The sequence below is a fragment of the Tachyglossus aculeatus genome, chromosome 14, assembly GCF_015852505.1.
Source record: "Tachyglossus aculeatus isolate mTacAcu1 chromosome 14, mTacAcu1.pri, whole genome shotgun sequence".
Taxonomy (NCBI): Eukaryota; Metazoa; Chordata; class Mammalia; order Monotremata; family Tachyglossidae; genus Tachyglossus; species Tachyglossus aculeatus.
Genome location: NC_052079.1, coordinates 58,228,716 through 58,243,724, shown reverse-complemented (window position 1 = coordinate 58,243,724; position 15,009 = coordinate 58,228,716). Strand labels below are relative to the sequence as shown.

Below are 15,009 nucleotides of genomic sequence, written 5' to 3'. Positions count from 1 at the left end.
ACGGGGACTCCTGCCGGGAGCACGGAAGACTTAAGCATCTTTATGCCTCTGTTTGTTCAACGAAACACAAAGCCTTAATAAATTGTGTGTGTTTTACCTGTTGTGTGCTTGTGGCATGGTGAGGCGGCGACCGGTTTATGTGTGGACTCTGATCTGGCCGTCACTCGCTGGCTCCCTAGTCCTCAGTGTAGACAACTCCCCCACCCACCCACTCTGTTTCCTCTACTTAGTTATGAATAGGGGAGTGGAAGCAGCCTTCCAATGAAGCAGCACAGCGTAGTGGATAGAGCCCGGACCTGGGAATCAGATCATGAGTCCTAATCTCTGCTCTGCCACTTGTCTGCTCTGTGACCTTGAACAAGTCACTTCACTTCCCTAGGCCTCAGCTACCTCAACTGTAAAATGGGGACTGAGACTGTGAGCCCCACGTGGGGCAGGGACTGTGTTCAAACCTGATTTATTTGTATCCATCCCAGTGCTTAGTACAGCGCGTGGCACTTAGTAAGCGCTTAACAAATGCCATCATCATTATTATTACTATTATTGAAGGTACCCACTGCAACAAAACCCTGGACGCCCCTCCCCCGGGGGGGGGCACCCTGATTCTGGGGCCTCGGAGGGAGGAACGGGGCTCCTCGTGACCGGCAGCAGCCCACCTGTCCTCCGTTAGCAGGGCCGACCCCACTACCCCAAGTCGCCAACTGTCACCACTCCTTCCGCTTTATACTACGGGCTCGCTGTTCCCGGTTCCTTCGCGAAGAACCAAAGCAAGGGAGTTTATTTTGAAGAAAGCCCAGCTTGGTGTTTCCAACAATCAAACCAACAGCTACTTCAGCTTCCTTCGGATGCCTGTAACAACAGGAACTTCAGTATACAGAATTAAGCGGTAGATTTAACAAAGTTCAACCACCCGAGGGACTGTCTGCCACGCCCCTTCCCCCCTACCATCCTTCAAAGCCCAAGTGAATTCGGATTGGGATTTTTCTGGAGAACCACCCAACCTCCTGGAAGCTAACAAGGACTGTGCACCGGTGAGGGGGCTGTGGTGGGGGTCTTATTCACTGGGCCTCGAGCTTCCCGTGGGTTCCTTCTTTTGTTCGCTCTCTCCGGGCTCCGGGTAGATACTCAGGTCCAGGGTCAGCATTTGGCTAAACATGCAGTCGTCTTGCTGGAAAAGGAGGGAGACACGAGGCTCCGGGTTAGTCCATCACGGGACCCAACAAACCCCGGCTGGCCTGCGGTCCACAGTGAAGCGCCCTTTTGTTAACTCGAAAAGTGGGCCGCCCAACTTCTGGCAGGCCTCCTAAGAGACGGGACCTGGACGCGGGCCAACGGGCGTTGGGAGAAAATAGGAACAGGCGGGGCGTTAGCGCCCTGTGAGGGAATCGGGCTGGAGGCCGATACGGAGCTCATCTGAGTCAGACGCAAGAAAGGAGTAATTATCTTTACCTCTGGATAGACTCCAATCAGTGCATCCGCTTTGGAGTAGAACTCTTCCTTTAAGGAGATGACTATCATCTGGAACTGGTTCCGGCTCTGCTCCCTGATGTAACTCGACACCTTGGAAGAGAAAAGGAGCCAGGGGTCTCAGCCTCCGGGTGGTGGGTTCTGAGCCTGTGGCTCCTTTTAGGGGGTCGTGGGGGGAGATGGTGACGACGACGAGGCGGCGTGGGGGAACTAACACGTTCACTTTTCCCCGTGGGCGTCGGGGTCCGGCCAAAAACCCAAGGAGCAGATGCCGCCGGCTGGCCTTGAGGCCTTATCGCCTTTCAAGGGAGTCTGGCGGGCAGAGGCCCAAAACGAAACGGGAGGGAGGGCAGGACGGGGGAGACGGGAAATGGGGATTTGCCCAAGGGCCAGGACGTGGCCCCCGGGAGTGAAGGCGGGGGACTCCAGGCTCATCCCTGAGGAGGACAGGGACTGCACCCAAACAGACGAAAGTAGACCTACCCCCAACCCACCCGGTGCTTAGTACAGTGAACGCAGGGCACACAGTAAGTGCTTAACAAACACCACAACAATCACTACCTTTATCCCAATCCTTTCTTGCTCTCGATGTGTTGTTTTTCATATCAACTATGGTTTGTGTTCTCCTCAAGAGAAAACAAATCAGCCCTTGCGTTTGCAGATCAGATTTTCACCCGTGGCAAGTTAGGTCGACAGTTCAGTAGCTAAAATCTCGTACAGTCCCAGTGAACTTGTTAACACGTTCCTCAGCACTCGGGGATGTATTTATTTTGACCATTTGCGTGGTAATTATGTGTCTGTCTTCCTCCCGTGGAGCAGTGGGGTCTCTTGGGCAGGGAACGTGGCTATTCTGCGCTTCCCAAGCAAATAATAAATGCCTCTAGACTGTAAGCTCGCTGTGGCAGGGAATGTGTCTGTTTATTGATGTACTGTACTCTGCCAAGTGCTTGTACAGTGCTCTGCATGTAGTAAGCGCTCAATAAAGCAAGAAGCAGTATGGCTTAGTGGATGCAGCATGGGCCTGAGTTTTAATCCTGGCTCTGCCACATGTCTCCTTTGTGACCCTGCAAGTCACTTAAATTCTCTGTGCCTCTGTTCCCTTATCATCTGTAAAAAAAAGGGGATAGGCGTGTGAGCCCCAAGCAAGACGGGGACTGTGTCCAACCTGATTAACTTGTATACATCCCAGTGATTAGGACAGTGCTCGGCACTTAATTAGTGCCATAATAATTGTTATTATTATTAATAAATACGATTGGCTAAATGCTGTGGCCACCACCACTGCTAACAGAGAGACTGAAATGTACAGCTGTCCAGTGGAGGAGGAGAGAGTAACCACCGAAGCAGCGTGGGTCAATGGAAAGAGCACGGGCTTTGGAGTCAGAGGTCATGGGTTCAAATCCTCGCTCCGTCAACTGTCAGCTGTGTGACTTTGGGCCAATCACTTAACTTCTCTGTGCCTCAGTTACCTCATCTGTAAAATGGGGATTAAGACTGTGAGCCCCCCGTGGGACAACCTGATTACCTTGTAGCCTCCCAGTGCTTAGAACAGTGCTTTGCACATAGTAAGCGCTTAATAAATGCCATTATTATTATTATTATTATTATTTCCTGCGCCCCATTTTCTCAGCAAAGAAACGGAAAACGTGTTCGGCCAGCTTCCCGCGTGTGCAGGCACGGATCCATTCTCTGCAGAGCTCCCCGGCCCCAAGGAGGAAACCAAAGAAAACGGAAACCCTTCCCTGCAATGGTCTGGTTTCAGGGTCTTTAACTCTTTAAATCGTGGATTTCCTTTGGAGCAAGCAACCGAGCGGTCTGCCTGACTCTGTCCGAGGGAGGGTCAGAGAGGCAGGGGTTTCCTTCCCCGTCGCTGGCGCTGTAGCTAAATGCCAACTGCCTACAGTGTGATCCCAGGGTTGGTTCTTCAGCAAATGAAAGACAATCTTACTCTGCAAATGTTGGTGTTATCCAGGGCCGCGTCCACTTCATCCAGGACGAAGAAAGGAGCAGGGCGGAAGCTGGAAAGGAACGAGCAGGGCGGCCGCGCCCGTCGGCGACCGGCGGAGGTGGGCAGAGGAAGCTCGGCCCCGCCGCAGAGTGCCGCTTCCGTCCGTCCCACCCGCTCGTCCTGTCCTGATTGCTAGGGGAGCCGGGAACGCGGGCCCTGTTTGACCTTCATGTTTGCCCGGTATGCCCCCTTCCCCTGCCACAAATGACCACGCGTCCGTCTGCCCATCCTTTCCCCTTCTGGGCCTGGGCCTGGGCCCCAACATTTCCGCTAAGACGGCAAAGACCTCCAGCCTCAGGCACGCGACCCACGAGTGTCTTTGGGGGCGAGAGGCCACCGGCCCGAGCCCTTCTCAGGATGTGCTCGACGCCGTGCAGGTTGCTTACGAGGTGGAGCCCGCCTGCCACCAACCTCTGCTTGAGCAGAGTGGCCGGGTGCAGATCTGCCAGGGGTGGGGGACTCAACAGGGGCACCCCTCACTGCTTGGGGGAGAAGCCCCCCCAGCATAAACTGCTGACAAGGGAGCAGAATGGGGCAAAAATCAAGCGCCACGGGTCGGATGGTGATTCCTGGCAGAAGCGAGGGTAGCACGGATCCTGGGCCATTGGCTGTTTAGGCCGGGGGCAGTGTGGGAATAGAAGCAGCGTGTCCTAATGGATACAGCGCAGGCCTGGAAGTCAGAAGGACCTGGATTCTAATCCCGCCCCCACCACTTGTCTGCTGTTTGACCTTGGACAAGTCACTTCACTTCTCTGGGCCCCAGTTCCCTCATCTATATAACGGGGATAAAAACTCTGAGCCCCATGTGGGACAAGGACTCTGTCCAAACCAATTTGCTTGTATCTACCCCAGACCTTAGTACGGAGCTTAACAAACACCACAATTATTATTATTATTATTCTCCAGTTTTCATTGCGTTCCACCTTCTCAGGAGACCGCTGGGAACCCACAGCTTTCCACGGGGACCATCGGAGGCGGCGGTGACCTCTCCCCGCAGGCCGGATTACCTATGTATGGCGAACAGGAGGGCCAGGGCGGCCACGCACTTCTCTCCTCCGGACAAGTTGTCCATGGGCATAAACCGTTTCCCAGGTGCCACGCAGTTGTAGCTGATGCCTTCCAGGTAAGGCTCCTCCGGGTTCTCCAGGCTCAGAAACGCCTGCGATACATACAGAGCTCCGGGTCCGGCACCGTCGGAAAGAAAGCACTTGCCGGGGGGAGCGACCCTCGGCCTCCACCTCCTCCCTCCCCTCCTCCTCCTCTGAGCGGACGGGCACCAGACCAGCGGTTCCAAGGGGCGGGACCCGGTCCACTTAGGCTTTGGAACCTGCATTTGGGAGTAGTGATTGTACTTGTTAAGACGGTCACTATGTGTAAAGCACTGTACTAAGCTCTGGGAAAGAGATAAAAGGATGCTGTAGATACACAGTCCTTGGGGCACCCACCACCATTCCCTGGGGAGAGGTGGGAGGACTGGGGGACGGGTCAAGCAGACCCAATGACCTAAATGAGACAGTTCGGTTTGTGGATCGTCCCCCAGCCCGGAGGAGGGAAGCTTAGGCTTGGCTCGCTTAACGGAGTCAACGAACAGATTTGGAGCGGGAAGCCAACCCTCCAGAAGTGTCCAATCCCTGGGGCCGGGCCAGGCCAGGCCGGGCAGAGTCGCCCGATGCCGAGAGTTGGCTCTAGTGAAGTGAGCCAGATTGGTCCACGATCTCGGACGGGCTTGCTCAGCGAGGCAGGATCCCTTCCTGATTCTTCTGTGAGGCCTTAATTAACCCCCAGAGAGCTGCCAAAGCACGCCAGAAAAGAAACTTTGGGGCGTCGCGACAGTACGTCCCCCTCCGACCCTGAGCCCAAGGAAGGTTTCGGAGCCGTTCCTCTCCCACTCCGGAGGAGGAGAGCCAAGCCGCCTCCGGCAGGACTGGCCCAGGCCCCGAAACAATACCTACTTGAGCGCTGTTGTTTCTGCACAGCAGCTTGTAGATTTGATCGATGGACACCGAGACGTGCTCAAAACACTGGCTGAAGAGGTCATATCTCCTTTTCTTCACCTGTTCAAACTCTTGCCTACACGTCCTGGCTTCCTTTCTGCTGGCCTCAAAAGCTACGGAAGAAGGAGGGTGGTCACCTGACTGGGAAAGGTGAGTGCAAGGGGGCCCGATGATCCGAAAAGGGAGCTCCCGAGGATCTCACTCGACTGAAATTCAAAGTGGAAGGACGATGCAGCGGAAGACTACGATTCCAAAGGTTTGAGGTCTATCCCAGGTCTACCTCAGAATCGGCTCTGGGGACCGGAAGCCCCACTAGACCATCCTTTACTCTGCCAAAGGAAGCAGCCTGGCAGACGGTCGCGCCGCGAGCTCTCTCCGATCTGCTCGAGGGCAGACCTGGAGCCGAGCCGCCTGAGAAAGGCCCCCCAGTTTAGCCGGGGCCCGGGAGGGCAGGTGTTGGGGGGGCCGGCTCGAGTCCCGTGTAAGCAGTGGGGCGCTCAGAGGCCAGGGCCCCAGTCTGCAAAGGGGCCCGACTGCCCCAAGGCTTACGAGGGCCGGCGGGGCGTCTGGGGGCCTGCTGGTTTGTCTCAACACAAGGGAAGGAATTTTAAACACTAGTAAAGATGATGGCAGGTGGACATAAATTTCCCTGTTATACAAGGGGGAATCCTAGAAGGCCCAAACTGTGCCTCCAGGTCCAGCCCCAGGAGATGGGGTCCAAAAACCGACCATGAAGAGGGATGGGCAGAGGAGAGGCCATTTCCCACCAGTCACACGTGGCCCGCCGGGACTGCCAGGCGGCTCTGCGCCATGGAACCTGTTTTCTCTCTCTGGCTGTGAAACACGGCTGCCAAGCTCGGTGAGGGGGTGGGGGTGGGGACGGGCCGCAATCCCCCCTCCCCATCTTGAAACGGGGGGCAGGTGGGAGAGGGGGAGGAGGCCCGCTTATTCAAAAGGATTCCAGAAAAGGGAAAGCTTCACCCGCTCCCGAGGTTAAACCTCGAGGTCTAATGGTCGCTGGGCTTTACCATCTGACGACTCTTGGAACTTATCTCGGATGGTCTGTAACTTCTGCACGGCTCGCAAGTTCGGGGCAGCTGTCTTCATCAGGACACCTTCCTGGGCCACAATGTGCTTCTGGAGGTGTTCCAGGTGGGTCTGGACCTCCTTGTCTGATCGCAGTTCCTAAAAACAGGACAGGGAGAAACTAGGTCCCTATGCCATTTCCAACCTCCTGGACTTGGGGGAAAGAGAAGTCGACAAAGAAAGATGAAACCACATTCTAGGGTGTCGGGCCGTCTCCCACTGCCCGAGTGAGGCTTAGGACGGTCCCCCCAGCTCGGGGTGGAGTGGCTGGGAGGATCGGCACAAGGCCGGTCTTGTCTGGGGCGAGTCTGTGGGAGAGGGGTGCGAGAGCCCCACCCACCCTCAGACCCCGGACGCCAGAATGGTGACAGACGGGGCCTGGTAAATACACCTCCTGCCCGGGTCCAGCTCCCTCTGGGCAAGTTTCCCAAGGTGAGCCCTCCCTTTCCTGGAAGGAGGAGGGAAACTAGGCTGGCATCTATCCAGTTATCTAGCTTTATCCATACCCCAGTCCTCCCCACACAGATGGAAGGAAGCCCGTTATCAGCCCGAACCGGGCCTGGCTGACCTAGAGAAGAAACAAGTCGGATGAGAGTCCGTCCAAGAGAGCCAGAGTCAAAGCCGTTCACCAAACTTTCCAGCATCTGAACCAGCCTCAGTCCTGACGGCTTGGAAAAAAGCCCGGAATTGCCAGCAGGCCCCGGGGAGGAAAAGAGAGCTGCGAAGTCCCCAATGGACACTGAAGCCTGGGGAGCTCTCCCCTGCCCCGATCCATCAGCCCACAGGGAACTCAGTACTGGCCATGGTACTGCCCAGCCCTCTGCTCTGGCCTGCTTTTCTTTACAGACTGAACCAGACAGAGGATGAACCGACCCCACTGCTGGGCTATTTCACAGAGAACCCCCAAATTCCATTTTCCAGAACAGCCAGATCTCTGGGCTGTCCTAAGCTTGGGCACTCTAGAAAACCGAGTTTTTGCTGGAGTCTCAAAGCCCAAAGGCTCATCAAACGTTGCCACCAGTAAGCCATTAGTTCCCCAAAATGGTGCAGACCACCTATAAATGCAAACGACAAAGACAAATATGGTCCTTTTTTTTTCCCGACCTCAGCGTACCACACAGTGAGGCGAGCCATTTTACCTTTAGATCCTCTCTCAGACTTCTGTAGTCTATCTCAATCGCCGCTTCTCTTTCGAAGATGACGGACGTGGCCTGGGTGCTCTCTGGCTCTGCTCCGGGCTGAAAAACAAACGCCAAAACCCAGTTGGCGTTATCTGCCACAGTGAGTCCCGCTTCTTAAAAATCTGAAGGCATTCCCTGGTCGTGGCTTGGTTCCGAGTTGGCTGCAGATCCGAAGCTGGCACCAAGACCGACCGCACCAATGGGTGGGAGGAGGAGGGGACAGTGCCTGCTCTCTTTGGACTCTGGTGCCTGCTCCGGGGCCTAGGAGATTTGGGGAACTAGCGACATCAAGCCAACACCACTGAGAGCTCATTCTTGGACCCTGGGAATCGAACTCCAGAAGCCCCAAGTGGATTTCATGGCTAGGTGAGTGCTGAACTTTTCCAAAGTGGTGCTTTTAAAGCTTGTTGCTTTGGTTCGGAAGTAGGGACAGAATCTCCTAGACTCTCCGGGGCAGCGAACATCTGCCCTCTGTGAAAACACAACAGTCCACTGGGCCGCTTTGCCCTGGATGTGGGTGGAGCCAAACGATGGCCCCCAGGGAGAAGCGGGGAGGTAGATTGAGACTGTCCATGGGGCAGTTCGACTTCCAAGCCCCATCAAGGGTCGACCTCTTGGAGAGGATCCTCCCTGTAGCTGGGGAGCAGAGCCCAAATATGCCAACCCAGGGTGGAGAGGGTTAGGAGTTCGAATGGCTAATGGCCAGATAATAGCCGGCCACAGCTGCTGCTGCTCAGGAAAGGGCCTTCTGCTACCTCCCAAGTCCTTGCTAGAGAACTGCATTTGGGCTTAGGGTTTGGGGGTGGGGAGGAACTGGAAAGAGCGCGCCAGAAAGCCCCCATTTCGGGGGTCTTCGGGCAGAGGCCCGGGATAACCGAGAGAGGCTGGCCTGTTCAGGCAATGGCAGCAGGGGCCACCATCCTCCCTCCCACAACCAGTTGGCACGGATGGGTCAGGGGCTCCGCTCCACCTGGAGAATTTTCCGGTTGTGGCCCAGAGCCAGAAGCTGATTGAAAGCTTGGAAAGGAAACTGTCTGAATGACGGTGAGATAACATGGGATTTTCCCAAGCTTGGGGAAAAGCGGGGTGGATTCCACGGCTGAGCACCCTGCAAGTTTTGAACCCAGAGGAAGAGCTGAATGTGGCCTGGACACAGAGGAGTTCAAAGAGGGGAAAACCGGGCAGCAGAGTTGCAGGTTGGGGCCTCCGGCTTCCTGGAGGAAGGTGGGAAGGGTGGAAGGATCCCGGGGCCCCTTGTCAGCACCGGGAGCTGCGGAGTCAGAAGGGGCGGTTTGGGGAGGGAAGGGACCCCCACCTCACCTGCATCTTCTTTTTGGCAGTAGGGTGCCTAAGTGTTGGAGGAATAACAGTAATAATAATGACAATGGTGGTATTTGTTAAGCGCTTACTATGTGCCAGACACTGTTCTAAGCAATGGGGTAGATACAAGCAAATCGGGTTGGACACAATCCCTGTGCCACATGGGGATCACAGTCTTAATCTCCATTTTAATAATACCAATAAATAATAATGATGGCATTTGTTAAGCGCTCACTACGTGCAAAGCACTGCTGTAAGCGCTGCGGAGGTTACAAGGTGATCAGGTTGTCCCACAGGGGGCTCCCAGTCTTAATCCCCATTTTACAGATGAGGGAACTGAGGCACAGAGAAGTTAGGTGACTTGCCCAAAGTCACACAGCTGACAATTGGTGGAGCCAGGATTCGAACCCATGGCCTCTGACTACAAAGCCCATGCTCTTTCCCACTGAGCCTCGCTGCTTCTCGTTTTACAGATGAGGTCACTGAGGCATGGAGAAGTAAGGTCGCATGGCAGATATGGCAGAGCCGAGGTTGGAACCCAGGTCCTTTAGATTCCCAGGCCCCTGTTCTTTCCACTAGGCCTGGGGTGCTCACTACAGGCCAACCCCAGGGGAAGGCAGGTGGGGGGGAGGGGAGTGCGCAGGCCCAGGTGTAAACCACTATCATCACCCCAACAACCGGAGGCTGTCGGAGCAATCACTCCCAGGCCCCTTGGGCCTAAGACACCCCAAATCCTCCGCTGCTTTGGTCCGAGAGATAGAACGAGGTGCAGCTTGGATCCCTGAAGAGAACAAGTGTAGGCAGCGTCAACAGAGAGAGAGCCAGGTTCGCTGAGCGCTGGCTGAGATACCTCCACTTGGCTGATCTCGTCCAAGGAGCCCATCACGAGACGGATGTCCATGTCGTGCACCTTGCAGTCCAGGAGCACGTTGTGCCTCTCTAGCCTCTTCTGTTCCAGGGAGGCCTCGATGGCTACCACTTCTTTCTGCAGGGTGCCCACCTCCCTGCAAGCACACGGGGAAGGGAAGGTTGGCTGTGCCCACCATCACCCGAAGCCGTCTCGGGAACTACGCATTCAGGAGCTTTGCAAGCTCAGCACGGGAAACAGTAAGGGGAGGAAACGCTATGGGTTGTATCGATCTGGTCTCTTCCCGGTTGTTCCTCAGCCTCTTACCCTTTCAGAGCTCTGTTCCGGGCCCCCTTCTATTCGCCATCTCCACTCACGCCCTTAAAGAACTCGTCGTCTCCCTTGGCTTCATGGGAGTCTCTAGGCGGAGGATGTCCAAACCTGCCTAGCCAGGCCCAACCTTTCATCGCCTTCGCAATCCTGCGTTTCCTTCCTGCCCCTAGGAAATCTCCTCAGAGAGATCCCATCAACCCCTCACGCTCAACTTTTTTCAAAATGTTTTTCAAACCTTGTCGGTGGTATTTGTCAAAATGCTTTCTGAGGGTCAAACGTACTAAATGCTGGGGTAAATACAAGATAATCGGGTTGGACTCAGTCCCTGTCCCTCGCTGAGTTTCCAGTCTGAGTAGGAGAGAGGAGAGGTATTGAATCCCCATTTTACAGATTAGGAAACTGAGGCCCGGAGAAGTGAAATGAACTGCTCCAGGTCACAGAGCAGATCAGTGGTCGAGCCGGGATGAGAACCCAGCTCCTCTGGCTCCTAGACCTGGGTTCCTTTCACTAGGCTCCGCTGCTCCCATTTCCTCCCCTCTACCTGACTTTGCCATCCCAGTTGTTCTCCCTGTCTCCACGCCCCACAACTGTGGGCAGGGTCTTTGACGCCTCCCTCTTGGCCTGTCATTAATTCGTGTTGGTTTTTCCTCCGCAACATTTCTCAGCTCTGCCCCTCCTCTTCCAGGCAGTTGTCATGCTCCAATTTGACTACTGATTCAGCATCTTCGCTGACTTCCTGTCTCTAGTCTCTCCCCATTCCAGTCCACGCTTCGTGTTCTGCCGGGCTCATTTTCTGACAGCGGGCTTTGGGTACGTCTCCCCGCTCCTCAAAATCCTTCATCCTCTCTGCCTCAGATAGACACCTACGACTGCTGGCTTCAAGGCAGCCCCATGGTTCTCTCCCTCTTACTACAACAATAATAATAATAGTAATAATAATGGTATTTGTTAAGCACTTACTATGTGCCAAGCACTGTTTTCAGTGCTGGGGTAGACACAAGATAATCAGGTTGTTCCACATGGGGCTCACAGTCTTAATCCCCATTTTATAGATGAGGTAACTGAGGCACAGAAAAATTAAGCAGCTTGCCCAAGATCACACAGCAGACGAATGGTGGAGGCAGGATTAGAACCCATGTCCTAAGACTCCCAAGCCCATGCTCTTTCCACTAAGCCTCGCAACTTATCCACCCCAGCTGTTGTCATCATTTCTCTCGGGCAAACTGACTCACTGTCTCATTTTTGTCTCTCCCTTCTCCGGCCTCTGGCTCACATCCTTCCTTCGGCTGGGAACTTTCTCCCCCTTTATATTCCCTGGGATGCATCGACTTTGGAACCTTTCCGTTCTCTTTTCTGTAATTTTGCCTGTCTTCACTAAATTGTAAGGTCACTGTGGGCAGGGAATGTGTCTGTTTATTGTTATAATGTACTCTCTCAAGCGCTTAGTACAGTGCTTTGCACACAGTTAGCACTCAATAAATACGACAATGAATTAATACAATTGTAAGCTCCTTGTGGGCAAGGGAGAGTGTCTTCTAACTCTGCTGCGCTTTCCCAAGTGCCTATTACAGGGCTTTGCTCATATTATGCCACCACTGGACAGGGCTTTGCCCACATGAAGCACTCAAATACTACTGACTGACTCACATTTCTTCCTTAATAATAATAATAATAATAATGGCATTTGTTAAGCACTTACTATGTGCACAGCACTGTTCTAAGCGCTGGGGAGGGGAAACAAGGTAATGAGGTTGTCCCATGTGGGGCTCACAATCTTAATCCCCATTTTACAGATGAGGGAACTGAGGCTCAGAGAAGTTAAGTGACTTACCCAAGGTCACACAGCAGACATGCGGCGGAGCCGGGATTCAAACCTATGATCTCTGACTCCATAGCCCGTGCTCTTTCCACTGAGCCACGGTAATACCACTTCACAGGCTTTAAGGTTGTTTCCGTGTCAACGCTGTTACCAAGTCAACACTGTTACCATTTCTACATAGGCCGCATATCACGGGTAGTCAATATTTACCTATTAGTAGCCAAAAACTTTTTTCTTGCTTCCTCCACGAGGGCTTGGAAGTTCCGAAGTTCAGAATTCTTCGTTTCAACCAGATCCCGGAGTTTGGCCTTTTTAATCTTGATTTCCTCCACAGACTGCAAGCACCGTTGCTCGGCCTGAATAGAGAAGGTGGTTTTTACAGTCTGCTTTGTCCCACCCCTTCAATGTCCTGGCCAGGTGGGCAACAGAGCCCTGGGCTCTCTGCTGGCCAAGGAGAAGACCAGGTGGCCCGAATGCACACCGAGTTTACCTCAGAGAGCACATCTCTAGTTGTTCCTTCTCAAGCTTTGTGTCCTAGAGTGTGCTGCTGACTGCAGCCTGAACATTACAATGCAAAATGTCCTTCAGGTGAGGTCTTCACCGGCCTCCCACCCCTCTACAAACCTACCCCTCCATGGATACTAAAGAACAAATAATGATAACTATGGTATTTGTTAAGTTCCAGGCGCTGCACTAAGCACTGGGATAGATACAAGCAAATCAGGTTGGACACAGTCCCTGTCCCACGTGGGGCTCACGGTTTCAATTCCCACTATACAGATGAGGTAACCGAGGCACAGAGAAGTAAAGTGACTTGCCCAAGGCCACTCAGCAGACAAGCAGCAGAGCGGGGATTAGAACCCATGACCCTCTGGGTTCAAATCCCGGCTCCGCCGCTTGTTAGCTGTGTGACTTTGAGCAAGTCACTTAACTTCTCTGTGCCTCAGTGACCTCATATGTAAAATGTGGATTAGGACTGTGAGCCCCACGTGGGACAACCTGATCACCTTGTAACCTCTCCAGCGCTTAGAATCGTGCTTTGCACATACTAAGCGCTTAATAAATGCCATTATTATTATTATTATTAACTTCTCTGTGCCTCGGTTACCTCATCTGTAAAATGTGGATTAAGACTGTGAGCCCCACGTGGGACAACCTGATCACCTTGTAACCTCTCCAGAGCTTAGAATAGTGCTTTGCACATAATAAGTGCTTAATAAATGCCATCAATATTATTATTAACTTCTCTGTGCCTCAGTTACCTCATCTGTAAAATGTGGATTAAGACGGTGAGCCCCCCGTGGGACAACCTGATCACTTTGTATCCTCCCCAGCGCATAGAACAGTGCTTTGCACATAGTAAGCACTTAAAAATGCCATTATTATTATTATTATTATTCTGATTCCCAGGCCTGTGTTCTATCCACTATGTCCTGCTGTTGTAGTAACAGATGGAGAGGGTATGTGTGCTACCAGGTTAATACATGCTACCAGTATGTGAGGGAGATGGAGAGTAACAGATGCGTGTGTGTATGTGCGTTTGTTTGTGTAGCCTTGTTGACCAATATCAAGCTACATTTTGTCCAGGTTTCAGGGAATTCCATTAGGGTAGCTTGCTAATTAGATACGCACACCAATTATTCAATTAGGAGAATGTGCAGGGGACGGCGTGGTGGTGACGGCGGTGTGTGTGTGTGCACGCATGCACACGTATACATACTTGCTCACTGACATCATGTGATAAATACGATTGATTGATTGATGTGACATTTTGCCCCAGTTCCAGGGGATTCCATTAGATGATTTTCGCTAATTAGATTCCCACCCATCAACATCACTCAATTAGGACCCAGGTCTCCTTTAATGGCTTTTGCCACCCGTCAATCAATCAATCAATCCGTATTTATTGAGCGCTTCCTGTGTGCAGAGCACTGTACTAAGCGCTTGGGAAGTCCAAGCTGGCAACATATAGAGACAGTCCCTACCCAAGTCCCTACCCGTCAGTACGACTTACCTCCTTCAGCTGATGAATTTCCTCGCTACAGCCGAGAACTGCTTTTCTCAGTTCCAGGATCTTCCTCTGCTTCTTCTTCAGGTGGTCGCGGCCGTATTCGAGCTGGACGCTGAGCCGAGTCTTCTGTTTCTCAAACTCCAGTCTGGGGGAACAGAAAACGAGGTTCGGGGCAGTGACCGGATAGTGGGTCCTGCGCCCGTTCTCCCGACCAGCTGCCTCGCTGGGTGAGCTGCCGGGCATGGGGGACTGAGGGGGACAGAAAATGGATAACTCAGTGCCCCGCTCCTACACAAACAATTCAAGCTCGGGTCCTGCTGCTGGCAGGAAATTTCCTGGACCAAGCATGGCAGTGTACGAGCGATCCTTCTCCCCAAGGGGGCAGCCTCACCATCAGCAAGGCCATCTTTTTTTAATGATATTTATTATCATTTATTATTATTCATTCATTCAATCGTATTTATCAGTATGCCCTGCACACTGTACTAAGCGCTTAGAAAGTATAATTCGGCGACAGGGACAGCCCCTACCCAACAACTGGCTCACGGTCTTTGTAATCTTACCTACTTCTCATCATCACTTGCACTTAATAATAATAATAATGATAATAGTAATAATAATAATGCCACATTAAGCGCTTACTATGTGCAAAGCAGTGTTCTAAGAGCTGGGAAGGTTAAAAGGTGATCAGGTTGTCCCACCTTGGGGCTCACAGCCTTAATCCCCATTTTACAGATGAGGTAACTGAGGCACAGAGAAGTTAAGGGACTTGCCCCAAGTCACACAGTGACAATTGGCGGAGCAGGGATTTGAACCCGTGAACTTTGACTCCCAAACCCAGGCTCTTTCCACCGAGCCACGCTGCTTCCCCTGTGTGCACTGTACTAGGTGCTTAGTACTGTATTAAGAGCGTAGTAATAAGCCTACTCCTCCTGCCATTGCT

At 53.0% G+C, this 15,009-nt stretch overlaps 1 protein-coding gene across 1 annotated transcript in view; it reads right to left on the bottom strand.

Moving 5' to 3' along the window:
• Positions 1-603: 603 nt before the first annotated feature.
• SMC1B (structural maintenance of chromosomes 1B) overlaps positions 604-15,009 on the bottom strand; it is a 50,372-nt gene continuing 35,966 nt past the window's right edge. Inside the window, exons 16-25 of the mRNA XM_038756355.1 lie at positions 14,070-14,211; positions 12,266-12,411; positions 9,907-10,060; positions 7,695-7,793; positions 6,498-6,654; positions 5,428-5,582; positions 4,483-4,634; positions 3,416-3,485; positions 1,450-1,560; positions 604-1,168 (exon numbers count right to left, since the gene is read on the bottom strand). Of these exons, the coding sequence (XP_038612283.1) occupies positions 1,055-1,168; positions 1,450-1,560; positions 3,416-3,485; positions 4,483-4,634; positions 5,428-5,582; positions 6,498-6,654; positions 7,695-7,793; positions 9,907-10,060; positions 12,266-12,411; positions 14,070-14,211 (1,300 nt within the window). The 3' untranslated portion in view covers positions 604-1,054. The remainder of the gene's footprint in view (positions 1,169-1,449; positions 1,561-3,415; positions 3,486-4,482; positions 4,635-5,427; positions 5,583-6,497; positions 6,655-7,694; positions 7,794-9,906; positions 10,061-12,265; positions 12,412-14,069; positions 14,212-15,009) is intronic.